Source organism: Phalacrocorax carbo, chromosome 1, assembly GCF_963921805.1.
Source record: "Phalacrocorax carbo chromosome 1, bPhaCar2.1, whole genome shotgun sequence".
NCBI lineage: Eukaryota > Metazoa > Chordata > Aves > Suliformes > Phalacrocoracidae > Phalacrocorax > Phalacrocorax carbo.
The window spans coordinates 72,778,791-72,797,730 of record NC_087513.1 but is presented as its reverse complement, the minus strand read 5'-3'; the positions used below and the strand labels follow the sequence as shown (position 1 = coordinate 72,797,730).

At 40.6% G+C, this 18,940-nt stretch overlaps 1 protein-coding gene across 2 annotated transcripts in view; it reads right to left on the bottom strand.

The window, feature by feature from the left end:
• PDE3A (phosphodiesterase 3A) overlaps positions 1 to 18,940 on the bottom strand; it is a 265,096-nt gene that overhangs the window by 14,908 nt on the left and 231,248 nt on the right. For both annotated transcript variants that reach the window (XM_064459571.1, XM_064459577.1), the window contains exons 10-14: positions 13,648 to 13,759; positions 10,093 to 10,206; positions 8,390 to 8,589; positions 6,020 to 6,223; positions 2,610 to 2,765 (exon numbers count right to left, since the gene is read on the bottom strand). In XM_064459571.1, the coding sequence (XP_064315641.1) occupies positions 2,610 to 2,765; positions 6,020 to 6,223; positions 8,390 to 8,589; positions 10,093 to 10,206; positions 13,648 to 13,759 (786 nt within the window). The remainder of the gene's footprint in view (positions 1 to 2,609; positions 2,766 to 6,019; positions 6,224 to 8,389; positions 8,590 to 10,092; positions 10,207 to 13,647; positions 13,760 to 18,940) is intronic.

The window sequence follows — 18,940 nt, the reverse complement described above, 5'->3', positions numbered from 1 at the left end:
CTGAGATTTCCTGGTTGTGAGTTGTCAGTAGTGGGAAGAAAGCTGGCTATTGAAATATTTACAAATTCTTTTTTCATGTTGTGTTAAAACATGATTTATTATATGAAACGTCTTGCAGTGCATTTATTGATTCTTTTTAATATGTCTAACCTGTCTTCAAATAAGAATGCTGAGCATGTGGAGGGGAGAAAAGGAAACATACTTTAACAATACTGCACGGGATTTTGAATGTTTCTATGCAACACATTTTTAATAACGAGGTATTATTTATACGGGAGTTAAATTCTTCAAAGGAATTGGTATTTATTAAAGGATATTTAAGAAAGATATTTCATTATTTTCACAGCATTGGTTGAATGTATATATGTATGCTTTTTAATAATAATTCTAGGGAAATTCAAACTTCCCACAGAATTCTCCTTTTTAGAAATGAGAAAGTGAAGGCTTTTCCCTTTTCAGAAAAAAAATCTCATGATCAAAAGCATGGTGGAGGTGGTTTGTTACACCTCTTATAGCATATTACATTAAAGAAAATCAGATTTTAACCTAGATAAATAAACTGAGACTCTAGCTTCTCTTCCTTAATGCCAAAAGTAAGTCCTAGGAAGAAAATGTTCTCTGTTTCCAATCCCATCAGCGTCCTCTCAGCACTGCAACTCATGCCATGCAAAAAAACCCAAAACAGGAAACCCACTGGGACATACTGATTTCTCAATACGGTGAATACACATCTTCTATTAAAACAAAACCAAAATCCCCTAATACCTTACTGACTACCCGCCATCTTGGAATTTGCAAGCCAAGAGTTCAAATACATTTGCCCACAATTCCCATGCTGGGAGGAATGCCATTAACGTGTTATTCTGAATCAAATTTTGCAGAGTGAATAAATCTCAAATGTATTTTTTTTTTTTTAAATTACAGGAATATAAGAAAGATAATCTCCAACAGTCCTTTGGAGCAGCTTCCAAGAGCCTGAAATCATTAGTATCACACCCTCCTGACTGATAGAAGATAACCCAGATTCCTACCGTGGAACAGATAACACGGTGTCCTCCCACACGTGTTCCTCCCAAGCTTGATTCAGAGCTTGTTATCCAACACTTTGACAATAGTAATGTATTGGAGCACTTACTGCCCTCTGACATTAGTTATGTTGGATCAAAGGAGAGTCATATTATATATCTGATTAACAGGTTTTGTCTGCAGGCAGTAGTCACCCACATAAGCTATGGTCATCACCAGAATTAAGTGAAGTACAATTTGCTGGGACAGTTGTGATAAAACCAGACAAATCTGGGAGATGAAGGTTGACCACTGTTGTTATGGGACTCTCTTTAAGAAAATACGAAAAGAAAAATGGAGCCAAGTATATATGTAATATATGTAAGGGTCCTTGTTCTTTCTTCTTCTAGGAGATCTGAAATAAATGAAGGACCTTCAGGTCAATGTCTGAATTTTGTCCCTTTTCCTATTTCTTTACATGCCCCAGAAGGCAGCAGCAGCAGAAAATCCTGTTTTTTTTCAAACTGTAAGTAAAATAAATCTAAGGGTCGATGAAGAGGCTTTAAAAAGGATTAGTCCGTGACTTCAAGTTACTGCACAGCCTCCCTGAGAAGCCTGTGGGATGTCTGGTTCAGTGATTTAGCCTGCTTGCTTCCTCTCAAAAAGACAGGATGTGGAGTTTAGTGTAATCAGCACATTCATAATACGTTCCCACTTGGGAAAGAGAGCGATAGTGTGGGAACAGCCCTGCCCCTTCCACTCGGCAGGGCTAAATAGGTTATAATGAGAAAAGGTTCAATTAAGGGCTCCCATACACCTGGCAGGAGAGGACCAGTGCCTGGCTGTATTCCCAGGGCTTTGTAAATCAATCTGTGGCTGTCCTCCTTCCTCGTGCTACCATCAGCTGAGCCTTGCTTAATTACTGCAGTTGTACTGACAAACCTCCTGAAAGTATTGTCTCTAAAAAATGAAGTACAAGTCAGGATCAACATGTAGGGAGCAGATATGGTTAGTCTGTGATGAACTGAAAGCCAATGTTTCAGTCGTGCTCACAACATAAAGGTTCAGTGTGTGTGAACAGAGACGTGGCCCACAGGGAAGCTAAAATAATTCTGCTCTGTTTAGATCATCTCAACAAGGGTGTTGTGTCCAGTTTTGGAGACCACATGTCAATTAAAGGGTAAGCCACCTGGAGTGACTGCAGAGGAGATCAATGAGAACCAGCTGATGTCTTGAAAAGACAGAAGGAAGGACGAAAAGAGTTTGCAGTAAAGATGACTGAGACGGAGACATGACGACTGCCAACAGAAAGAAAAGAGGAAAGGAACACTTGTTCACCATGCCTGCTGTAAGGATAGTGCCAGACTGGAACAGTTAAGCCTGTTGAAACCCCATCATCAGAGGTCTTTAAGGATACATCAGAAGCTTCAGTAACAAATGGACTTTCACTGATCCAGCAAAAGGATGGACTAAGTGTAACTCTAGCCATCCCTTTCACCCTTATTCTCTGTGGTGTTCACTCATCACCAGCACTAGCATGCTGCAGGGCTGTTTAACAAAAGACATGCAACCAGCAGATACAACTTTGGACACGCATTATTTACCTGTTCATAAAACTCATTGACAATGCCTTCTGTCCACTGCAGATGCAAATCTTTGCATTTTGCAGGCCCATTTATGTCAGCCAGTTTGATGCACATTTGGCAAACCAGCAAGCGGTCATTCTCATTAGTCCAGTCAATTCCAACATCATCATTCACCTAGTAGACAGAAAAGGAAACCGTGACAGTAATCCTGGGTCAAAGGATGCATCCACAGAGGAAGTTCTGTCCTGGGATATCTTACAGTATGTTTAGTTATTTAACAAAATCAGAAGTCTAAGCAGGTAAGCTAACCCAAGGTTGGAATTTACAATCAGCTGTAGAGCAATATGTAAAAAGAAGAAGAAGCGAAAATCAGTGAACACAGATAAATTATGAGAAATTAATATTTAGCAAATGATGTGCCTGTTTGATAGCATTTGCTAGGAAAACAAACAATTGTAATCCTTCCATGACGTTTTCCAAGAAGTTACTACCTAATAGGTATACAAAGATAAATTACCATCAAATGCTGTGCTGATTTAATTGCAGTGTGAAGATGCAAGTAACAAGCTTATTTCCCTGCTTGCTCTAAGTATGTCTGAAAGTTTTCCCTATCTTTTTCCTTTTCTCTATTTTTCCCATTCCTCCCACAATAAAAAGTGGGATATATAAAGTGATATATACTATCAACTGCTCTAAAAAAAGTGTCACCTTAAAGAACCACAGAAGGGTTGAGGTTGGAAGGCACCTTTGGAGATCATCTAGTCCAATTCCCCTGCTCAAGGCAGGGCCAGTTAGATCAGGTTGCTCAGGATCGTGTCCAGTTCAGTTTTGAATATCTCCAAGGAGGGAAACTCGACAACCTCTCTGGGCAACCTCTTCCAATGTACAACCCCTGTCACAGTAAACACGTTCCTTCTTATTTTTAAATGGGCATTCCTGTATTTTAGTTGGTGCCCGTTGTCTCTTGTCCTGTCACTGGATATCATTAAGAAGAGTCTGGCTCCACCTGCTTTACTCTCCTCATTGGGTATTTATACACATGGCTCATCCCGTCAGGTGCCATGGACTTGTGTAAGTCCAGTGTGTTTAAGTGCTCCCTAATCTGATGCCATTCACTGAAGATAAGTCTTCACCACCTCAGACTTTCTCTCACACCTCAGGGGCCTGGGATTCCTGAAGCCAGGTCTTACCCACAAAGACTGAAGCTGAGAAAGCATTGAGGACCTCGGCCTTTTACATCTCCAAGTGGTCAGCGATACCAACCTTTACTGCTGTTAGCCACATCTTCCCATCTCAGACTTTCCTCCTAGAATACTTCCTAGTGTGGAAGGGGCTGTCTTCCACTGCCCACTTAATTTTTGAAATTCAAATCCCTCCTTGAAACACAGCTTTAATCGTCAACTTTGCAATAGTTAAAAATGGAGAGAAAGCTGTTGTGCTATCACTAGGTGAAATGTGCACATTCTGTGTCAGCAGGTCCCCTGCCCCATGCAGCAGTGGGCCCACATGGTGAGGACTTTGCTTTTGGTGTACATGATCCAGCATAACTAATGTCAGAGAACAGTAAGTGCCCCAATGCATTGGTATTGTCAAAGCGTTGGGACAGTCAGCTTCCTTCATTATTGCTTGCTGGTACTTCCCAGACTGCAAGTTCTCTGGTGGGAGGATGCTTACATTACATCTGTTTACACTGACTTCCATACAGAAGGGTCTCAATATACTAAACTACAATTCAGCAACCCAATCAATAATGTGATCATTCAGAGCTAATTTTATCAGTTACAGCACTTCCACCCATATACAAACATGTCAGGTCTGCTCTCTGAGACCGCTCTGGTACAAAAGAGTTTTTGCCAACCAAACGTAAATAATCCATTTTTACGGCAGTGATTATGCTGGGAAAGCCAGGCTCTGCCACAAGCACTAGTCAATATGTTCACTTTCTCCTCCACTTTTTATTCCATGCATGACTATTTGACTATTCAAGCAATAAGGAGAGAAAAGGAGATTAACAGATGTCCTTACAAATCTGTAGCGAGCTGGCAGGACGTGATACATCATTCCTATTTATCTGCAGTGTCTCAGGTATTACCTTGCTTGGTTACAACAGTGGTTATACCTACTGTTGTCCAGCCTGATAGATTTAAGACAGATTTAGTTTTCAATTTACACCTAGTACTTTGGTCAAGTTGTCCTCTTCCACAGTTAAGACAGTTAATCTCTGTGACAAAGCCACAGTAATCACTGGTTTAGCCTGTCTTCTTTCATTCCTTGCTTATGTTCACAGAAGTGAAGGATTTCGTCCAAACCGTCAAATTCATAGGATGCATTCAGACAGCCTAAATTCCCTGTGCTTATTGTCATTGTAGCCCTGACAGATGAGAATCTGCCAATTCCGTTCAATACTTTACGAGGAAATTAGGCTGGTGAAAATGATCCCAGAGTTTAAAATTAATACCTAAAGAAACCCCCCTGATATTACTGGAGGTTTTGGGACATGACTAGCAGGGGTGCAGGAGGAGTTCAGACTTTGATGGAGCTATAGATCAGGTCTCTGTCTACCCTGGACCATAATTTAAGGCTTTTCTTTAGAGCTCTTTAAAGCCTAACAAAGCGAGAGATGTTACAGGGAAATGAAAAACAAAACCAGTCATGTACCTTGAGGCTACAAAAATTCAGGATACAGGTCTATCCTAAGCAATACCACATGAAAACATTTTATCTATGTCACCAAAACAGCTAGGAGGTCCTAGTCCTGGATGAGAAATACACTGCTTGGTGTGTTTCTCACAAGGAACAAGAAGGCAGTACCAGCTCCAAAGGCAGGTATCATGTAGGTAACATGGATGATGGAGTTTATGAAAGTAACTTTAATGGTGGTGTTTTCCAATAAGTTAGGCTGAAACTGTACAATAATTTTTAAGAATGATTTCCCATGGTTGTGATTTTTATACTGACTGAGTGGAGCGGGCAGGAAAGATCTTTAGTGACCTGACTCTGGGGTTTACCCATTCGAAACCCAGTAGGAAAGAAAAATCATGCTTTCATTGCATTTGAAATTAGAATTTCAAAATTGTTATGATTTCTGTGCTTTGATAATATAACAGTATGATTAAACCAATAAAAATTCACATTAAGCATTTAGCCATTATGGAAACTTGGTAACACCTTTGGTTTTTTCCCCAAAGTGCTTTGCTAATAGGTCTAAAGTGGCAGTGAACAAGAAAACAATGTTGAAAAGTAGGATGTAAGTGGGATTTACATTCAAATAGTGCATAATATCCTTAGCCTTAAACCCCTTCCAGCAGCCAAAAGGACATTCAGAATTAAGAGCAACACAGCAGCCTTTCTAGCCTTTTCACTGTGATGCTACCAAGCCCCACAATCTTTTCTGACCATCCACCAGAAACCCGAATCAATCTTCTTACCTTGGCGTTGAATTTGGCAACAAAATCAAAATGTTTCTTCAGGTCAGTAGCCAAAATTGCCTCAATGACGAGGAAGCGGAAATGCTTGAACTCCACGTGGTCGAGGTTGACCAGGAAGTTGTACTCTGGTCTCGACATGAAAAGGTTCCAGGCAGCCGCAGCATGGTGGTTCTCCAGGACGGAGCGGTCGTTGTACAGCACTGCCTGTGAAAGCAATTCAGGCAGCTGAAAGCTGAGAAACCTCTTAGCAAAAGAAACACTGCAATGCAGAAATGAGAATGATGTGGGGATGATGCATGAGGAAGGTTCAGGTTTGGTTGATTTGTTTGATTTTTTTTTTTTTTTTTAAAGAATTTCGAGGTTTGAAGATGTGATTTTGGCAGGACTAATAGGAGACACCTGAGTTGTTGTGATGGTTAAGATTTGTTGGAAGATTGACTTGAAAATTCTGGGTCTTTCACGCTCAAGGGTCTTTCGGTCCTGACTGAACCCATCATATGACAATACATTATTCTGTTTCAGGCCACAAATTAATGACTAATATCACACAGGTGTGTGCTTCTGCTTCCCTGTTTCTCAGAACTAACCTCACTTAACAGGGATTATTGTCTTTGGTGTTAGGTCCTGGCAATTCTGTCCTTATTGGATTGATTCCAAACACAGAAACAAGTGAAATCCCAGTTTGCAACCTTACAACACACACTCAGCCTGACAGATTTCTCAATGCTAAAATCCAAAACTGGTTAAATCTTTACCAAAACAAGATGCGTAACTCTCATAGTGATGGCAATTCCATTCAGAAACTTAAGAGAGATCTATTAGGGGACATCAACTGTCCAGGAAATTTTTTCAATTCAGCAGCATCCAGTCTTTTCACAATTTGGTTTGTGGAAAGAAAAGCTTTTGGAAATATGCTTCTGTGTAAAATAGATACAATTTTTGTAACTTTTTACACAAATAGATACACACATGTTCCAGTGGCTCTTCATCTCTATTCTATTTTTTTGCCACCTAGACATGAAAAAATTCAACCCTATCCTGAAGTATAGAATCTATTCTTTACCCCAGAGAATGGGTTGCTGAAGCAACTCAGCTTTACAGCCCATCTTGCTTAACTGCACGGTAAGCATTTGAGATAGATACATTCTGCTGCCCAAGCCCAACCCCTGAGGGCAGATTTTTAATACAGCAGCACTTTGTCATTACTGGAAGTTGGTACTGCTTGTCATGAAAAAGAAGAAAAAAACCTAGATGCCAAATACAAGTTCTGCAAATTTCAGGTGATATCAGATAAAAACCAAACCAAACCAAAAAACCCCAAGCAACAAACCAAAACCCCCCAAAATAACAAAGATAATTTTAATTTTTTTCCCATTAATATATTTTCAAACTAGGGACAATACATTAAGGCTAATCATCTAACGTCTCTTGCTGATTTTTACAACCACAATGCTATAGCACTCATTTCTTAAAAATAGATTTAAGGATAGCATACATCTTCTACCAATCTATTTACCTGGCCAGAGTATCAAAGTTCTCGATCACAGAAAGATGTTGCAAGGATGAGTAGTATTACTATCAGTTTATAGACAGAAACTGATACAGAGCAAGTTCAGGGGACTTGCTCTTGGTGAGAGAGGAAGTCTGGATCCAAGTTGGGGAGAAAATCTAGAATTTCTGCATCCCTACCCGACTTCTCACCATTCAGTTATCTTTTTTTCTTTCCTTGTCCATAGAAATATTTTTCAGCACAGTATGCTGAAGCCAGGCAGGGCAGCTACGTAAAGTAAGGAAAGATGATCTCATAATTAAGCCAATAAACAGTGATTCACAATTGCTGAATTCAACTCCCGGCATTGGCAGCAACTTCTGAGATTATTTTCCATACACCCCCCCACCCCAATAGATGCATAGCGTAAAAATACATTTGCAAAAGACTGCAGCTGCTCATGTTCTATAGGAACAACAGAAAATATGTTACGATCATGCACAAATTAACTTGCGTGGTGCACTGTCAACTATACAGGTGTTTATTTTATTTTAATCTTTCTATACCTTACTGGGTAGCATAATTCCTCCCTTATTTCACAGTTACAGACTCTCTATCAGTCAGCAGAGCATTAGGTTCTCTTTCACTGAGACATTTTATCAGTACCTTTCTTACCAGCTCTACTGAGGGTGGTGAGGGTGTGCAAGAAGACTCTTATCGGTAACCCCCAAGTGAAGCAATTATTTCTGTCACTTTGATAAGCTGTTTGAAAATGTTTGGTAGACTTGTGCTTAATGGAAGCCACAGGCACCAGTGGCAAGGAGAAGCTGTTACTAAAGACTTTCCAAACTTAACAGCAACACTACCTGAGATTTATTTACCTGGGGAGCACTTGTTGCTACCAAAAAGGCATTGGTCCTTCCTGGATGATCATAATCATGCATGGCTGCAGCTACATAAAGAGCCATCAACTCGAGGGCAGGGATGTTGCCAGCTAGGCATCCGTAGCTGTCATCTGTAGGTGTGTATGTCTTCGAAAACACATAACCCATATGGCCGTGAGTGATTCCACTGTCAGAATCTGAGCAGAAATAAATAAATACATTTTTAAAAAAACAGATCCATACCACTTTTTCAGTGACTTACTGAAACAGATAGAAGTAACAAAGCAGGAAAAGGAGGAGTAAATTTACAATACATAAAAGACGAGTAAATACATCCTGACCTCAGTGCTCTCTCATACTGTGCACATGATCCAGTTCAATAAGGCACACAATTGGAAAGGAACAAATTATGATCCCACCTGTGGATCTTCCAGCCGTCCAGCAGAGCCTGTTCTCAAACTATGTAAGTTACTAGCAATAAGCCATGGATTTACAGCAATGCTGGAGCTTTGTGGGTAACTCGATCTTCCCACTCCTTCCTCTAATTGCTTCACCACATAGATTAGTCTATGAGACACTAACAGTCCTTAAAGCAATGGACTAGCATTTATGAATTCAATTACAGTACATGTTTTCCAATCCAAAGGCCTAGGGTTTGAATCTTTGCTGACAATCCTCTTAACAGCCTCTTCTTGAAGCGGCTTGAACATGCCTGTCAGGGGCAGACACTGAGTGAGATGCTTTGCTAATTTAATCTGCTTGAATGGATCTTACATGCAGCTGAACAATGTCTTTCAAATAACAAACACCCAAAATCCCCAAAACTCAACCCCTTTCGTTCCACCTATTTCACCCCACCTACAAATCCTCCAACAACACTTACTAGTAATATTTCCCAGGAATAAAAATGTTTCCCGCCCCACCAAAACATCCTGAAGGGTTTCACAAATGATATGTATATGCTACACAAACACCACCAAAAAAAGCAGAAGTGGAAGTGGTTTCTGCAGAACAAACCCCTACTTTTCCAATAACTCCCTCAGAACTCCCACAAAATATAGACAGGTCCTGTAGTTGCTACAGCTGAACCTGGAGAAGTTAATATAAAGATGCAATAAGAACAGCTTCCTGTAAGGAGCAATCATAAAACAGCAGACAAGTGGTCTTGCAAACCAGTTGCAAAAATGGTAACAAGTCTCTTTCTTTGGAGACAGTGAGGAAAGGCAAAGGAAATCTTCATGACAGCCAAACAGCAGCAAGTGCATGGCACTACCTGCGTGTTCCAGTGGTTTTGTAATAGCAAAACAACACAGGGTTTGAGGATTTAAAAGTCTACACTGCTTCTGGAGCAGCACTGAAAAGCACTATTACAGATTTCCTAGGAAAAAAGCTGTTGTAAAAATAAAATTGTAACAAATGTCTGCTGTTATGGGTGACCATAAAGACTTGCATTCACATGTCGTTAAATGTAAAGTATTAGGTTTTAGGGGACCAATTCCATCCTCTTCAAAGGTACACAAACATACCACAACACCTTCAACATCCAACACACTACTGAACTTCAAAGTCTACATAATAACAAGTGCTGCAATCCTCACGCAATAATAAGTACACACAATCCTCAACTGTTGGCTTTCTTACAGCAAATTTAATGACAAAAACTTTAAAAATACAACATATATACTTTCACACAAATATACCTGAATCGCTTGCTGACCCATGATCATTAATCACAGTTGGGAGTCCTGGGACGGGCTGAGTAGTAAGGTACCACACGGCATGTAGAACATCAGTTGCATGGATGCGGTTGTGATCTGCGATACAAAGCAAGTGACCCTGCTGTTACACACGAAGGATATTTCCGACAGAGGGAAATCAGCACCATCTAGTGGGTAACGCGTAGCAGTCAGTTGAGTGGAGACAAATCAAACATCACAAGCAGGAAAAACAGCTGTATTGTGTAAACGTTCAGTTTTTTCTTTTACTAAAGTTGAAGCATGTTCAACGGTATGTCTCACACCAGTAAAGAAAAACAGCAGAGAAGCAGTGGTATCTGCAATGTAGGAAACTTTGCACAGAAAGTGTGAAACAAGGAGCCTGACCTGTGCTACCAGCTCCAATCCTTTACTCCAGTGGTTGCCTTTAGCTAGTTAAATGCCAGCAGGTAAATATGCACTGTTAACCTCCGATTTAAATGAAATCAGTGGGAAAATCTCATCCACTTCAGTAGCCAGATTTCACCTAGCTTCTAAATACAAGGCAATTAACACTTACCTGACTCTACCTGAGCAAATTTAAGTTTTGTGCTAGCTGCTACCCTGCAAAAAAATCAAACTCAGGATACATATTCACTGCACAGTTTAACCAGGTTCTTTCTGCAATTTTCTGGCCAGAGATAAGAGTTCAGGCCCTGGATCCTGTAATCTGGTTTACTACAAGCTCTCTTTGCAGAAATGAGAGATAAAAGTCACCTCAAGGCTCATATAGCCAAATCCTTCAAGGCCAGATAAACTATCCCACAATCAACACCACTGGCTGAAAAAGAATCACACGCTATTTCAGCAAAAAGCATCATCTAAACATAGGCTAGGAAAAAGCAACCATGATTCTGAAAGAGGGGTAATGCTTTGCTTCACCAGGACCAAAGCATAAATCTGGAGTTTAACCACTGAGGGACAAGCATTTCAGCTTGTGATTCAGGCTAATTTTGGGCAGAGCACAGGCATCTTCTACAGTGACTAGGTAAACACAAAGAAATCTGCTAATCTAAATGATAACCTGTGGCTACATTCCTCCTGCTGCACTTCTGGAAAGATGCATTTTGGAGGACAAGGCACAAAAATGTGGGACTCCACTGCTGGGTCACCCCAAACTGTAAAACTCACAGTAACTGGCTACATCTTTAGGTAATCAGTCATCTTATTTAGAGACACCTTGGTAATGCCTATCAGTCATGTCTCTCATTGGCAAACCAATGCTGGAACAGGCTTGATTGGAACAGGTGAAGAACTAGGTTATATTAAGACGACAATGGTCAAGAATCAGGGTAACACTGGGGATGATACGTACCTTTCATTAGGAAAATTTACCAACACACAAGTCCAGAAGGCTCTCTAAGAAGTAATAAGCAAAGCTGACTTTACTTACTGGATTCATTAGGGGTAAAAATCCTTTGTACTGTGACAGAGTAGAAGGGATTAGCAGCAAGAGATGTAAGCAACCTGGTTTTATACCTGTTGCATCCCAAAGATAGGTAGCGTGCGGCTGGCAGAGGGTTTCTCAGCACTGAAGCTGAACTTCACCCTAAGACTGCTCCTTCTATGGGAGAAGAGGAAGGAAGGAGAAGACCTGGGATGGAGAAAGCACCCTGGAGAGCCATACTTGCCCTCTTGCCACTGCTAGGGGATGGATAATGCCTGATCCTGCTTGGAACAGCCACCTGCCCCCTCCAGAGCAGCACTGCTGAGCTGGCATTTCTAACCCCTGCCACCAGTGGGGCAGCAGCTGCCAGTCTGCATTTCCTGGCTCTGGCAGAGGAGGGCTCACCATCATGATGATGTTATACTCCAGTGCTCGAGGCAACCGCCTATTATGTCTATGCCTAAAATCAGCAGCATCCTGCCTGCCAAGGGCAGATGGGTGTAACACAGAAAGGTTTATTATATTCATAATTCGCAATCACTTTGCTTACTCACTAAACGTGAGCATGATGTCATACCACTTGACCCTTTTATTTACCCCTTGCTTTCCTCTCTTGCTCTCCTTTGTCTTCCCTGTGACCTTCCCTTTAAACACTTGTTAGTGACCGCTAGCTGAAATTTTTAACGGCAAAACAGTAAGCAGCATAGGAATGGCTATTTTTGGTAAGAAGAAAGTAAAATAAGGACGGACTCTTCCCTCCCCTGCCTCCCTTGAACTACTAAGAACGTCTCTCCTGAGACACTAACCTCCTCATGCAAAACCTGGAGGGTGGCCCTGCGTAGGGGTCTAATGCTTTTTTCAGGAGTAAGGGCTGGATTAGCCTCTTGTGAAACTTGTACTGCTTTAATTCCACTGGGATAGTCATTAGTTATGTGTGATTAAGCCATTTTTCAGTTCAGCAACCAGAAGAAAAAAGTGGTTAAGTCCAAACAAGTTGTTTTGGTTTTTACCCCTTCAACAGAAATTAAAAAATGGAAGGTAAATTAATTTTGTCTTAGACAAAATATTCTGCACACTTAAGAAAAACCAAGGAAATGAAGGGCTAGATTTACAAAAATTCCTGAGACTCTATGAATAGCTAAATGTTTTACACAAAGAGGAATGGCTCCGGTAGGACGGACAGACTCTGGGACATCCACCTATAACTGCCTCAGGCTACAATCTGCTGCTTCAAATACCTGAGCAGGTTCAAACACAAGGAAAGATTTGAAATTTGGTCTCTCACTTTCCTTGAAGAGGGTCCAAACCACCCGTCTGGGAGGCATTTTGAGGTAGCTTTCCTTCATTCCCTCCCACCGTAGCTGTTCCAATTGGTATTTAATATTTTGAGAGAGACTATATGACTTATTAAACCAATGTTTCAGACATTTTTCTGGGAGGTGGAAGAAAACAGGGTGTCCTATATTCCTCAACACTGGGGTTATCTGCCAGGTAAAGAGGTTAATAACTCCCTTTCACCTCCTCGAAAAAAAAGTGTCTTTCGCAGTTGAAGCGGTTTGGTAAATTTTATTTGAATTAGTAAACACTACGGGGATGACTGAAAGCAGGTTTTTCAGTGAATAAATGATTCAGACTGAAAAATATCAGCCGAGCTATAGTTTGAGAAGAACAAGATGCACTCATCTGCTTGGCATATTTTTTTCTGCTTTGCAAAGCTCATCTCCTTGGGTAGCACAGCACTGCTACTGTGTAAAAATCCAAATTGCTTATGGGGCAAAAATGTTTCAATTACCTCCAGCTGGGGCACCAGGGTACACTTGCATCATCAAGAAACAGTTCTTTGTACTTATAGTAGCTTTATATGGTTTCAGGCTTGCACAAAATTTTCCATGAATTATTATGAAACCACATGAAACATCAAGTGCAGTAAAAAAAGACGAGAGGCTGTGGTTCAGCACCAGCCCCTGACCAGAGTGCCATCCATTTGGTCACTATGTGGCAGAAGAAAAAAAGTCGCTGTTATAATGAGAGAAGAAAGGCTTCAGTAACAAAGTGTATGGCAAATGCCCAGGACTTTACAGAAGCATCCTTATCTGCTGGGAATTTTTACTTACAAGGTATCTCTCGGTATCCACATTCCAAGGCATGAAAGTAATTCATAAATTCCCTCACTGGTATTTTAAAGGTTTCAAACAGCCCCATGTCTTCAAAAAGCCTGTATGATACCTGAAAATACAAAACAACCATGCTGCTAAATAGGCCAGAAAAAACTCTAAAATTAGATACAAAAGTAATTCTGTCAAATTACCCCATGAAAACCTGCTTTCCTGGTAGTATCTGCTCAAGTACATCTGATCCAGCTATACCTGCAGCTATTTGCATTTCCACAGGGATGTGGCTACATAGCCAAACAGACAAGCTATTAGTACCAAATAGTCCTCATTCCTTCATTACACCCACCCAGATGTTCTTCTCTTCCTTGGGGCATATGGATCCCCCAAATTTTGCAAGCACCTCAGAAACATACACACATAAAGGAAAATATCCAGAGGTCCTTAGTGTCTTGGGAAAAATTTCCCCACAAACTTTTCCAAGCAGCATTTACGTGTCAAATCAATTCTCAGAAAAAGGGGGAACAACTGAAGGAACGACAAAGGGAGAGAACCTTTCTTCCCATTTTGGAAGTGAAACGGCAAAAGTGACTTCTCCAACAGGATTTCAGAGGCAGCAAGTGGCTTAGGAAGCAGAGCTGCCCTCAGTGTTCCTGCATGGAAAGATCCTGTAGACGTCCAGGAGAGGATAGATTGGAAGGGAGAATGTGACGGATGAGTGAGGGGGCATTCAGGAGAGATGAGTGCTCAGAAATGTAGACAGCAGCTGCTGCAAAATAGACGCTTTTGAAAACAAGTTTGAACTTGACATACAGAACAATGGGACATAGTAAAATTACTGCCTGACCTTTTCATTTCTTTCACAAATTGGACCCTGAAGCCTTTTACCTTCTTTATTTATTTACTGCTGTTAGCTAAATTCTGTCCTTTTGATGCCATCTGTCTGGTAATGATCTGCCTAGAGCTAAGCCATTTAAAGCACATTTGGAATGATGAGCACTATACAGATAAGAAATGGTTACAAATTATGCTTCATGTTTCACACTTGAATGTAAATCAAACACCTATCCACAGCCATTTCTTTCTGCATATTGCGTATATAGATTGGGACCTGTGAGTTGCATTTGAAGTTTAATGAACAGAAACAGCATTAATGATCTTCCCATACTCTCCCCGCCCCGCCACCTCCCCTCCTAGTCATTCCTTAACAGGAAAAATCTGCATGTGAACTAACTCTGGCACAGCATCACAACAGGCAGTGCTGATGCCGAGGCAGGTTGAGTGTGCATCTGACACCATCCACGATGCCCCTCTAGTGACACATGTCTGACCGTTAGGGTTCTGCTGGTGGCTCCAGCTCTTCCTTCTGTTCCTACCATAATTATTAAGTGCCACTAGCAATGCAGTCAGAAAAAAAACCCACTGCTGGTGATGATAATTTCTCTTTGTGGCCATGGCTGTTGGCCATAAAGTGAAAAGCTCTTTATAGCAAAGGAGTGAAGGAACAACTGAATTACAGTGCTCTGGAAGACATGAGGTTAGAATGTCTGGTAGGGCCTGTAAAAGGCAAAACTTTACCCTCTGAAAACCCCATCGGATCCACCTATATTGAGGCAAAGTGAAGAGACTGATTTTGAGCATAATTTAGATTAGACACCGCACAGAATTCTGCTTATCTATCTGGAATAATGGCTGAGATAAAGCGGCTGGGATCCAAACTTTCAGCTAGAGAGAGATAATATAGATTTACACTCTAGTCTTAGACTGTGAGCTTCATATTTCCAGCAAAATATCCTTGTATAAAAAGAGGAAGCATAAAGAAATATTATTCTGAAGGAACAAACCTTACTGGTCTCTACTACCAATGCTGGATGGGTATGTTAAAGCATGTCATAAAAGCATGTTTTATCCCCACCTTGGATTTTGGGGAGCAGGAAATTCAACAGCAGCTGAAAAGAAGCAAAGCTGACTGTGATCGATACGAATGATAGCTCTTCCCCATGATTTGGAGTAAAATGGTATTATTCTCTGCGCTCATTAGAAAGCATAAACAGCTAAGCAAGTAGTTTAGACATTTTTGTAATGTTTTCTTTCTCTCTTTCTTAGCAAATGGAGAGAAGGAAAGGGTAAAGGCAAGTCAGAAAAGAGGGAAAAAAGGCATTGATGTCTTCCAGAAAGTCAACTAACTGAATTCTTTCATTAAAAAAAAACCAAACCAAACCAACCAGCTGTGCAGTTTTGCTTATTCATTGCTCTGGATTAACCCTTTCTAAATACTTCTGTCTCTTAAAAATCCGTCCTTCCCAAACTGCACGCTGCTGCTTCAGCTCTGTGGGAATTACCAAACCATGGGCTGAGCATGGCGCCTTTGCAGCTGCAGTGTGGTCCCCACTGCCAGGGACAAGCCCAGGGAAACTCCGACGGCTGCCAGGCGCTTGGCAGTGGGTGCTCCACACTGCTTCTTCCCTCCTGCCTTCATTTTCTGCTTGTCTCTGCAATGATTGCTAACACTTGAATGAATCATTCATAACTCAGACACTTCTGGCAGTCCTGCCTGAAGAAGGACAAGTGCTTCTCCCGAATGATTCCTAATGGAAGCTTTTTTGGAAATGGGCATTGTTATTCACACGTAGCTCCTCTCCTGGGTGTCGCAGGCACACATAGATGGCTCTCGTTAGAGGACATGCACAAAATTTAGGTTAGCAGTTCCCCACTCATTGTTTGCAGGCAAAACTCTTGCACTCCTTTTTTTTTTTTTTTTGGTCCCTTTTATTTTCTTTCTTTCTTTCTCTTTTAAGTTGCTGGCACCCAGTCTCTGGCTTTGACAAACATGATTCCTCACAAGGGCTGCCATGACAATCCTGGGAATACTCCATCCCCCAGGGATTGATTTCCCCTCACTCCTTTGTATAATGGCTGCAGCTTCTCTCTGCAGAAGTCATGCATGATAACGAGATGACCAAACATCCCTCTTGGCACTACCGGTGGACCGACTCACGTGCACTGCAGCAATGCCACCCCACCTCGACGCTGCTCATGTACTGAGACCATAAGAGCGTTGCCAGCATTTCTCATCTCTATAGGCTCGGTAATAAAAGCTAGAGAGAGACCTTGACTTCAGCTTACTTTTTCACTTTATTTGCTTTCCGAAGAAAATTAGTTTCTTTTCCACAGGTTTTAGTATTATAGGAGCTATAAGAAGCGTGTTAAGTGTGACCAAAGACATTATATAACTTTATGTCCTGTTGTGAAGCATCAACTCAGCTGGAGAGCTTTGCTGTTCCTTTCTGAAATGAGACCAGTATGTAAATTCCTCTCTAACCCCTATCATGCATATTTGTTAGTGCCACATTTAGAGTGCTTTCCACTGTACTTTGCACAGATGCTTTTATGGCTGCTGACTGGTTTGGGTTTTTTTTATATGTCTAAATCAATTTAACATTCCAAAAAGAAGAAACAGATATCTCAAGCAGCTTTAAAGATGCTAAGCCAGCATTTGCTTTCTAAACCGAATGCTTCCCTAGAGGCATGTGTCAACTCTGCTTTGTTCCATCTCATAAATTTAACCTAGGAAGGCAAACATAGTTAGTTCAGCTTGTTAATTTACTTCTTTTTAATGGATGAGTCCATTTAATGGCAAAATACAGAGAATAAATCGTTAGAGCTTTTGTTTTCCTTTGTTTATAATATCCCAGGATTTAAAAATTGTACAAGAAAAAGACAATACTTTTAGCTGGAGAAAGATTTATTTATTTTAGTTCTCTTATTTCTGAAAATAATTTTGTTAGGAACATATAAGTAGGTGGGGGAAAGAACTAAAGGAGCTATATTTTATGAACAAGGTTGAACTTGCTACATTCTGTTCTTAGGGAGTGGGAGTTATTACAAACAGCTGTTACAGAAAATGTTGAAGTTTGATCACAAATATTATATATTAAAGCTTCACTATTTTATTTCATAGACCTCATTTTGTGGCACTGCAAAACTGATAATGTGCTCAGAACCTGTGCAAAAAGCAGATGTTAGGAAACAAGAGTGTGGAGTTTTGGTGCAAATTGAAGGAGGCACAGGGGAATTGTCCTGAGAGGTACAGAACTCCATGCAGCTTGGTAAAGTGGTTAAAACCTATAGAGGCACCCATGTAAAACCAAAACAAATTTTGGCTCATCCAAACTGTTGGTTATGCCATTAAAAAAAGTTCTGTTTTTCCTTATGTTTCTCATTCTATAACATGCTCTGTTGTTAGAAAACACCATGACCAATATGATCTAGAAGAGCATTTTAATCACATGCTTGCTGTCTAGTGCAAAAGTGTCTCAACGATCATCACTGAATTTATATCAATATTTATATAAATTTATATTCAGCTATAGCTTGCCTATTTCTCTAAAATTATCCTAGAGAGCTGGCATGCTGGTTAAACATAGATGTTCTTGCCAAGCTACAAAATGATAAAAGGCAGACCACAGAATAAATCTGAATTCATGCTGTGGTTTTCCTGGTTGACCACTGGCTAATTGAATGTAGCTGAATAATAGTTAACCACCAAGGGACCAAGATTTGATACAGCATTCTCTGGAGCTTGTTGCACTGAGATCTGCCCGACACACTTACCTCTGTGTTTGTGGAGGGGTGTTAATTGTCCCACATTACATCAATTAACATAATCTCTTGTTTCCAGCACTCATTGCTACACAAAACCTTGTAAAGTGATACTAGATCAGAATCCCTTGGGGTTTATTCCCTTCCATCCCTGAATATAATTACTTGCCTTTCCTGTTTAATAAACCTCAATACTTCTGTAAGAAAAAACAGCTAATTTGTCAGCATGCCAAGAAAAGGGGTATAACAGAGCAGAAAGTTCAGCCAAGAAAGTGATTATGGAAGTGACATTAATTGTTCTGGGTAGAGATGGGCTGTGTCACTACCTGCATTCAGTTCAAAGGAGAGAATGAAAAACTGATAGTTGAAAGAAAGACTAGTAAGCTCTCACATCCTGATTCACAGTAAATTAGTCTTCCCTACGTAATAATGATATGAATTTACTATCAAAGTGCTGACTCTTTAAAGGTGAGGGAATATAGCAAGGACTATTTCCCACCACCCACTTCCTGAGACCTTGCTTTCTAACACAGCCTGAATGAAATCTCCAGTATAAAAAAGGACCAAAGTTCTTTATTTCCTGCATCAACTGAACATATTTACTGGTTAGCCTTCCCATACTGAACCAAGCCTATGAGAAATTCTTTCACAAAGAACTCAGTCAGGGGTGGCAGCACCTCCTGCAGACAGAAGA